General features: G+C 49.1%; 1 protein-coding gene across 2 annotated transcripts in view; it reads left to right on the forward strand.

Moving 5' to 3' along the window:
* WDR11 (WD repeat domain 11) overlaps positions 1-9218 on the forward strand; it is a 53144-nt gene extending 43926 nt beyond the window's left edge. The window contains exons 20-29 of one of the 2 annotated variants that reach the window (XM_066238419.1): positions 578-686; positions 1537-1599; positions 2724-2789; positions 3433-3598; positions 4157-4252; positions 4848-5013; positions 5459-5556; positions 5983-6128; positions 7100-7179; positions 8318-9218. In XM_066238419.1, coding sequence (XP_066094516.1) covers positions 578-686; positions 1537-1599; positions 2724-2789; positions 3433-3598; positions 4157-4252; positions 4848-5013; positions 5459-5556; positions 5983-6128; positions 7100-7179; positions 8318-8475 — 1148 coding nt within the window. In that variant the 3' untranslated portion in view covers positions 8476-9218. Of the gene's footprint in view, positions 1-577; positions 687-1536; positions 1600-2723; positions 2790-3432; positions 3599-4156; positions 4253-4847; positions 5014-5458; positions 5557-5982; positions 6129-7016; positions 7180-8317 lie in introns of those variants that run through there. The other variant, XM_066238420.1, reaches the window with a different exon arrangement.
* The last annotated feature ends 217 nt before the right edge of the window (positions 9219-9435 follow it).

Genomic DNA, 9435 nt, shown 5'->3' on the forward strand with positions numbered 1-9435 from the left:
TTTGAACTGGAAGTTGTTGAAGAACAGGCAAATCTTGCTTGCTGTGTCCCCAGTCAGCCAACTGCTGCATTCGGGGGGGGGGGGGGGGGGTTAGGGCCTAGATTCTAGGAAGGTAGTGCTTTTGTTCAAGGGCTGCCTTTGTAAGGGAGGCTGAGAAGATATGTGACCAGAGTGGGCCTAGTCCCTGTAGCAATAAGCTCAAGGTTGCTGGACCGTGTCAGCTTAACAGTGCAAAGACATGGAACGGTGTAAGATGATACTGGTGAGTGTGACTGTTAGTATTTTTAAATAATGAGCTATACTGCTGTCGAATTGTTGCGTTGACTTTTTTATTCAAGCAGGATTATAAACCATACAGGATACCTAAATCTTTAAAAGAGGGAGAAAAACATATTGGTCAGTTTGAATGAAGAACATCTCTCCACTCATAATGTGTCTTAAGTAGTGATACATTGGCCATACTGTTATATGTCACCAGATTTATACATAATTCTTTGCCAGCTTATCTCTAAATTGTCTGAGGCTGAAGCTTTATAGTGGTATAACAATTTTATTAAGTTGGATTTTTTTTGTCTAGAGCCTGTGTGGTGCCCGTATCTCCTTGTCCCAAGGGCCTCCCTCGCCTTGAAAGCCTTCCTACTCCACCAGCCGTGGAATGGACAGTATTCTTTGGATATTTCTCATGTGTAAGTTTTTCCATTTCTGTTGTCCTTTTAAATTTCCTTGGGGATGAAGGACACCAGTGGAAATCAGCAGTGCTCCAGGACTGAAACCCAGGCTGAGGCAGGGACTGCAGCACTCGGGGAACTGCCGTCCTGCCTCTTGTGGCCAGCCCCCCGGCTGTGCGCTCAGTGCACCTTCCGCTCTCGGCTGGCCACACGGTTGTCTCACCGGCTGAACGTGGCAGGAGTGTGGACGGGGCCAGCTGAGGCCAAGAGGAATTGAGGGCCAGGCTTCAGTCTTTTTTAATTGGCCTACTTTAAAGGTATTTTGTTTTATAAATCTCAATGCCTGGCTCATTGCAAAAAACAAATACGTCCAGAACTTCTATTTTCAGTTATTGAGTAAGCCCACAATGTTACTGACCTTGCGCCGCGTGGAGAGCACAGGTTAGGTTTAAGGTTAGAAGAGAAAAGTAGCGCGCTGATGGGCCTGCTCTCCAGGGCGGACCTGCCCAGAGAGCGCAAGTCCTGTTGACTGAGCAGAATGAGCAGACTTCTCTGGTCGTCACTAAGCTCCTTATTAACTAACATGACCCTAAACCTGCTAGTTGTTGAAGCCCACTGCTGCATTTTCTGAGTTCTTGAAAGTCAGACTTTCTTGACTCACTTTGTGGTTCGACTAAAGGTACTTGAAGCAGACATTAAAGATGATTGGTGGGTTCCTAAGCAGACTGTTGTTTTGTTTAACAATCAGGTTTTAACCAAGGACTGCAAAGAGGTTATTTCTGTGATGAACACAACTTTTTTTCTGGTGAAGAAATAAATGGTTGTAAGAGAAGAGATATTGCACTCATTCAAAATCTTTTCTGTGCAGGGATTATCCAGAAAATGAAGAAATAAAGAATCTCCTTCAAGAGCAGTTGAATTCATTGTCTAAGTAAGTACTCCAATTATTTTTTATTAGGTAAGAATGTGAGGAAGGAAAATACAGTCATTTAGGCTATTTAAAATTAAAATAGGTTGTGTTTTAGGAAACATTAGTGGCCCAAGGAGAGGCCATTTTCTGTCACCGAGGTTTGTGCGTGTGGAAGTGGTTGTGTCATAGCTACACTGACAGCATTTATCTTCGGCAAGTTCCTAAGTGTCCGGCTGCTCTGGTCTCCGGTCTGGGCAGGAACAGAGCTGGAGGAGAGCGTCCTGTGGTCTGGTGGCCTCCACCACAGATGCCCTGCGAAGCCGCCTGTGAGGACGGACACGGGCAGTTCTGTGGGCCAGCTTCCTGCTTCCAAAGTGGCTCTCCACGTGGGGCCAGGCACAGCTCTGGGGAAGATCAGTTTGCTCCCCAAGCCAAGAGCATTTAGAAGTATGTACTGGGAATAGTATTGCAGAGGAAGTAGAAAAATATGGGTCCACAAGGAGTTCTTGGTACAACCTACCACATTTTTGCAGTCTAGAGTATCACATGTAATTAAATATTTACTAAGTTGGCTGTAATAGAATGCTGTATTGATGGCAAATCAAAATTATGACTTTGTTTCTCTCTTCAGAGGTTAACATTTGTGATTAAGTGGAAAAAGAATAAAGAATATCTCTCTTTCCTCTTCCCCCCCAATTTATGAATATTCTATTTTTGCTTGTTTTAGAAATATCAGTTCATAAAAACGCTAGCCCTTCTTCCGTAAATATTTAATTTCTGGGATAGTTTCAGATGTAAGTTCTGAATGCAGCTTCTCTAAGGTATAAACTGTTCCTGGTAACTAGCAAAGTCACTTTATCAACAGTGACGTTCTCGTGCCTGTAGTCAGGCAGCTAATTGCACTGTAGTATCACAAGGAGTCAGCCACAGTCGGGGCCTCACCGACCCTGTGGTGGCTGCCAGGTGCCACTTCTCCCGTGGTACACCCTGTGCTCCAGAAGCTTCCGTAGTACCAGGGACATGGCAGAGTAACTATTGTAAGTTCTAAACATCAACTTCTGTAAGTTCTAAACATTGATTGAACTCCTTGCTTTACTGTTTCATTAAAATGCTCTTCTTGCCTTGGTCTGGATTCCCGTCTGCAGTGACATAAAGAGACTCTTGCTCGACCCGGAATTCAGCCTCTTGCAAAGATGTCTGCTCGTGTCCAGGTAACACTTTTTGAAGTATTCTGTGTAAGGTACAGAGAATTTCAGGTTAACTCGTTTCTCTTATTACCACTGTTAAGACCAAACTCAGATTTTAGAAAAGTATTTTAGTTCATGCTTTAATATGGCAATTTTGAAAGTAGTGACACAAAAATACATCTAAATGTGAAATATAGGCCTTTCCTATCGAAAAGACTCCCTCTTACATAGAGACAGCTTTTTAAAAATGTGTGGTTTATAATATTAGCTATAAGGGCATGTCCCTAAATACACTGATAAGTTATATTTAGAATCAGTAACACACTTACACTGTACAGTGTTGTCACTTATAAAAAAGACATTTCCCTCCACTCCCCAGAGAATGAGTTGCAGGCTGTCGCCAGGCTCATGTGGCCAGTTGTCCCAGAGGACTCTTCCTTAGTGAGACTCTGCAGAGTGAGGTGTGCCGGCGGCAGACAGGAGGGGCCAGCAGCCGCGGCGTCACTCCTCACAGAACGGAGAGGGCGGGGGCTGCCGGGACCCTGTGCAATCAGGCCCTGCGGTCCAGGGACAGGGCTGCAGCCCTGGTGCTCCCCGTGACACACGGCCCCTGGGGTCGGGGCCCGCCTGCCACGTGAGTCAGCGCACTGTGGTCCCCCTGCTGCAGGCTGTACGGCGACGAGTCAGAGCTGCACTTCTGGACGGTGGCCGCGCACTACCTGCACAGCCTGTCCCCCGAGAAGCCGGCCGCGAGGGAGACCGCGCCCCGGGACGGCGTGAGCAACCCACTGGACATCTGCTATGACGTCCTCTGTGAGAACGCCTACTTTCAGGTACTGGGCTCCACCTTGCTTCTGCGGCTCAGTCTGGTCGTCTCGGGGACTCTGGAAGTAAGTTCAGGCCCACATGATAGAAATGAGGCCCTTCGCACATTTGCTTAAAAAGGGCTGACCCTTGAAAAGTTTATAGTGTTTACTGAGTTTTTTAATACACACTGAAATTTTATTAACAATTATTTTTCTTTGCCTAAAATACTTTCCATTTAGGTTGATTATAATTCTCTTTTATTATTTTCTATAAATGACATACAGTATTTATTTCACTTGGTTTGAATTTTCTATTTTATATATAAAAAGGTAGCTTTGTGACTTTTTAAGTATAGATGTCCCCTGCTCTGCACAAGCGCCGCCTGCAGGAGGCAGACCTGCGCGCAGACCAGAGTGCGCTTCCCTGGCCCCGCCCCACGCCCCTCCTGCCCTGAGCCTCCGGAAAGTTGTCATCACCTTAGAAGTCAGAGTAATGTTTATTCAAGTGACACTATTAATAATAGTGAGTTTAAATAATTCAAAAGTCTTACAATCCAAGGTCAATTTTCCTTTTTCCTACCCTAGAAATTTCAGCTGGAAAGGGTTAACCTGCAGGAAGTGAAACGGTCAACATACGATCATACACGGAAATGTACGGACCAGCTCCTTCTCCTGGGTCAGGTACGCCGGCGTCCGAGCTCGTCATGATTCGTGGGGTGGCCGGGCGTCCTTGTTTCAGAGCTTCACCACTCTCTCCCTCTTGCTGTCTTTCTCTGTGTCTCCGTCTCTCCCTGCCTCTTCCTCTCTCTCTCTCTCTCTCTCTCTCTGCCTCTCTCTCTCACACACACACACACAAACAGGCGTGCACACACACACACGCGTGCACGCATCATCATAGTGTTTCTCCTAAGGTACGAGTATAAATTTAGGCTTTCTCTAAAGACAAGACCAGCAAATCTTTTAAGAAAGCGAAATGATCTGGTTGACCAGCCTGTAATTTGGGCCTCCCCGGTGCTGAATGAGGCCTGCTTTGTTCCGTATTCCTGCAGTGACTGGTGCGGAGCTGGAATGAGCAGTCGCTGTGGCACTGTGTCACCAGAGGGGGGTTGTGTCCGTCCCCAAGGGGCAGTGCAGGGCTTGTGTTTTTGTACATGTAAACAGCATTCCTGAGCAGTTTTTTGAAAGTGAAAGTCTTCTTTCAGCTAAGTTTTAGTTCTTTGTTATGAATTTAAAAGGTTATGTTGGAGGAAAATAATGAAAAGAACTTCCTTATTAGACAGACAGAGCTGTGCAGTTGCTGTTGGAAACAAGTGCGGATAACCAGCACTACTACTGTGATTCACTGAAAGCCTGTTTGGTCACAACTGTCACCTCGTCAGGCCCCTCCCAGAGCACCATAAAGCTGGTGGCAACTAATATGATTGCCAATGGCAAGTTGGCAGGTAAGGGGGCCGTGCAGGTGTGTTTGTCAGCACTTGAAAATTGGGCCCATTCCCAGCCAAGGATGAGATTATTAGGGACAGTTCCTGTTTACATATGCTGGGAAAAAAAAGATTATTGCTAGCTCTTTAGAAGACAGTTGTATAATTAATCGAGACCAGAACACTTAAGAGTGGAAGGGGGCACTATTAGTAAATAAGACGACAGGCATAAACTGGACACACCTGGGCAGAACAAAAAGTGTGAAAACCAGTGGATACGTGCGTCACCGTTTATACGTGGGACTGTCGTGCCTCCTGCTTGGGCATGTGGGGGCAAGGCTGGAAAACTGCGCTCCAGAGTGTGTCCGGCAGGTACCAGCGCCCCAGCCCCAGTGAGGCCAGGCGGGGCGGGCCCTCGGTGACTGGTCGGACGCCGCGTGGGTGCGGGCTGCCGTTTGTCTTGCAGAGGGCGTGCAGCTGCTGTGCCTGATCGACAAGGCCGCGGACGCCTGCCGCTACCTGCAGACCTACGGCGAGTGGAGCCGGGCGGCCTGGCTGGCCAAGGTGGGTGGTCCGGCGGTGCCCTGCCTGTCTGGGATGGAAACGCAGTCGTGAACTTTTCACTCCTCATTGAGGAGTTTTTTTTGGGGGGGGGGCTGCAGAGCTGCTCTACACATTTTTTCTTATAACTCTCATCCTCCTGTTCTTCAGGAACTAAGTTGCATTGTTTCCTATCGAAAGATGCAGTTCACATTGGTAACAATGAAGTGAAAGCAGTCTCCCCCTCCCCTGCTAGGGTGTGAGCCCAGAGGTGCCGTGAGGCCCCCTTGTCCCCGGCTGGGTCCTTGTCACCACTAGCCCTGGCCAGCAGCGGGTTGGCACTGTGCCAGTCAAGCAAAGCCCAGTGTTGCTTCATAGGGACAGGTCCCCTCTTGACTAGTGTTTTATACATCTAGTGCAGATACCTTTAACCGTGGGCATCTTTCTCAGGTCCGTTTAAATTCTGAAGAGTGCGCCGATGTTTTAAAGCGGTGGGTTGACCACCTTTGCTCTCCACAAGTCAACCAGAAGTCCAAGGCCCTCCTGGTCCTCCTGTCCCTGGGCTGCTTCTCCAGCGTGGCCGAGACGCTGCACAGGTAGGCGTGGAGTGGGCGAAGTCCTCGCAGCTCTGCTGCATGGGGGGGGGGGGGGGGCTCAGTGCCTGCAGGAAGGGGAACTGGGGCTCTAGGTTAACAGTTACCTCTAAATGAGTATCAGAGAAACCTTAGAGAACTGGGGACAGTTCAGCTTTGCATAGAGCAACCAGAGAGCAAGCAGTAGGAAGGGTGACAAAGTGTGTTGAGTGGCAATATCTTCCCTGAAAATCTTGGAATAGTAAAGCCCATAAGTGCTTATGGGACATTTTACTTATTTAAAAGTTAAGGAAGGCCCTGGCCGGTTGGCTCAGTGGTAGAGTGTCGGCCTGGCATACAGGAGTCCCGGGTTTGATTCCTGGCCAGAGCACACAGGAGAAGTGCCCATCTGCTTCTCCACCCCTCCCCCTCTCCTTCCTCTCTGTCTCTTCCCCTCCCGCAGCCAAGGCTCCATTGGAGCAAGGTTGGCCCGGGCACTGAGGATGGCTCTGTGGCCTGTGCCTCAGGCGCTAGAATGGCTCTGATTGCAGCAGAGCGATGCCCCAGATGGGCAGAGCATCGCCCCCTGGTGGGCATGCCGGGTGTATCCCGGTTGGGCGCATGCGGGAGTCTGTCTGACTGCTTCCCCGTTTCCAACTTCAGAAAAAAAAAAGTTAAGGGAGGTAGTTTGGGGTAAATATGGCCAAAGATCCCTTACTAACTGGAGACAGGAATGTGCATGCTTGTCCTAGCTCTGAAGGTTTCTATGTGTTTCAGCCCTTCCATACTTAAGTGTTAATAAAAGAGTGCTTGGGGTTAGGGACCTGCGTGTGCGCCTCCCTTCCTCTGTAAGCGGGGACTCAGGTGCTGCTGTAACTGACGTAGCACTCGGGGTTTGGGGGAAACGTGCAGGAATCTTTACAGAGAAACGTGCCCTGGGACGGTGCTTTGTGAATCCGCAAACCACCAGGCCTGACTCTTGTTCTGTTGAGCAGCATGAGATACTTCGACCGAGCGGCCTTGTTTGTGGAAGCCTGTCTCAGGTACGGCGCCATTGAAGTCAGCGAGGACACCGATATCCTTTGCCAGGCCGTTCACGCTGAGGCAGAAGCACGGGGGTCGAGTGGGCTTTAGCTCCCCCTGGGGCGTGCTGCTGGGCAGGAACCTCCTTCTATCAGAAAAGGTCCTGTTCCGATTCCCCCCAAGCCAGGAGGGGAGAAGTGTGCGGGGAGGAGTCGGAGAGAAGGGGGTCGCGTCACTGGCTTCAGCCCTGAGACGGACCAGGGACAGGGAGGGATTGTGAAAGGAAGGGGTCTCAAATTCCGGAATCCCTTGTTTAACTTGAAAAGAAAGTAAAAGAAGTAACTTGGGAAAGGTAGAGGCGCCTGCTACTTTAACATTAGTACTGTTTCAAAGCGGTGCACTCCATGGAATGAAAGATACACATTTACCTGGAAAAATTTATAGGAATAAATATAAAAAAGACTCACTGTTCTCCAGTGATGGTCCCATGGGGGACAAGACATGCACTTCAAAGAGATGTCGTGTGAGCAAGTCCTGAGCCTCCACAGCCAGGGACCCATTGTGTCTTCTGGTAGCAGTGGAGTCCAGTTTTTCCTTGGAAAAGAGTGGGCTTGAGAATACAGCTCCCACAGCCCCGCCTGTGCTCACGGTACTTCCTGACCTCCTACCCTGCGGCCTTGTTTCTGCATGGCAGGTGCGTGGTTTTCTGTACACTTTCATTACAGAAAATTAAATTAAGCTTACTCAAAATCACGTATCTAGGTGCTGGTAAAACTGACTCTAGTTCAGAGGAGCCCTTCTGAATATCAGAACCTGGGAGCAGGGCCATCCAGAACCCTGAGCCCTGACGCATGGAGCTCCCGCCGTGGGTCGGGCTCATTCAAGCTGTCTCGACCCCAAACTGCCAACCTTGGACTTCAGAATGCCACAGGGGTGTGCATGTTCCCTCTGTCCTCTTTCTTGTCCCAGCTTTTAGTTGTGTTCAGGTCGTGGGAGGCTCTGGGAGGATGGTGGTTGGGTCTTCTAGGAGGAGAAGCGTTGGGCCCAGCTGGTACTCAGTGTAGTGACGCTGCAGATGGAGGCATTGCCTCCCCCAAGCCAACAATAGCCCTCAGTCCCTCCTGCCAGGGGAGCCTGGGTGGAGTGTGGTCGAGCCCTCGCTGCCCTGCTGGCCCTTAACCGCGGCTCACAGAAGCTCGTCTCAGCTGTCTACGCGGATTACGCGCGGAGCTTGAAGAACCTGGGTTTTAAACAGGGAGCAGTTCTTTTTGCTTCCAAAGCTGGGGCAGCTGGCAGAGATTTACTGACTGAGCTGGAGTCCCCCAAACAGGACCTGGCTGAAGAGTGACAGGTGAATGCGTGTCAGGAAAGCTGACCTTGCAAGCCAGGTGAGGGTGTCGGTCTGGCTGTGGTCAGGGTCACAGCCAGCCTGATGGGAAGCTGACCCTCCAGGGTCCTGCGCTCTCCCCCACACTCCCGGCTCCCGGTGTATGAACGTTGACCTTGGTAGGAGCTGGTGCCGTGTCCTGTGTTAACTCAGAAAATCATGAAACCTTCAGATGTTGAAAGTGTGTAATTTTCTACTTTCGGAGAGAGAGCTCTAAGAGCCCCTGGAAGCACCAGTTTTTTAAGGGTAAAAATTCAAGTGACTGAATTGCTTTTCTCATTGATTAAAGATGTTTGGAAAATCTATAGTAAAGGCAGTTTGTGAGACCTGTTCTCATATGTGCCTATGTTTATACAATCATTTAAGAAACAAAAACAGCAGAAATACTTCACCAGTAATGATGATTTATCAAAGCATTCCTTGTTTTCTGACCTTGAAAACACAGTTGCTTATCCCCCAGTTTAAGCAGTGGCTGAATTTTATAGTTTCAGGCTCATGGGGAAATTTTAAGCTCTGTGTTTGTTCCAGTTTGTGGGGTCTTTGATATTTGAATTGTAACCCTTTCTTTGATGCGTTATGGTAACCTCCTTTTAAAATCTTTGTGCTTTAATTTTGTCTTTGTGTTCTTGATGTGCCTGTTATATATTATTGCTGATAACTTCAATGTCTATAACTCACAGAAATGGTAAATAAAAAAAAGAGGAAATTCCATTTAGGCCTTTGTGTTCTCTGCATTGCTGTGCATGAGGCCAGGCACTGTACTGTTGCTCGGCCAGTCCAGCTGCCCACCCTCCGTAGCCCCGGCCCCTTGCGGAATCTGGAGAAAAGAGGCGCCAGGACTTCTGAGGTGCAGCACAGAGCTGACCAAGCGCCACACCCAAGCGAGGGGGCCGGCCTCTGCGCTCCGGGAGCGGGGCGTGG

This window comes from Saccopteryx bilineata, chromosome 7, assembly GCF_036850765.1.
Source record: "Saccopteryx bilineata isolate mSacBil1 chromosome 7, mSacBil1_pri_phased_curated, whole genome shotgun sequence".
Taxonomy (NCBI): Eukaryota; Metazoa; Chordata; class Mammalia; order Chiroptera; family Emballonuridae; genus Saccopteryx; species Saccopteryx bilineata.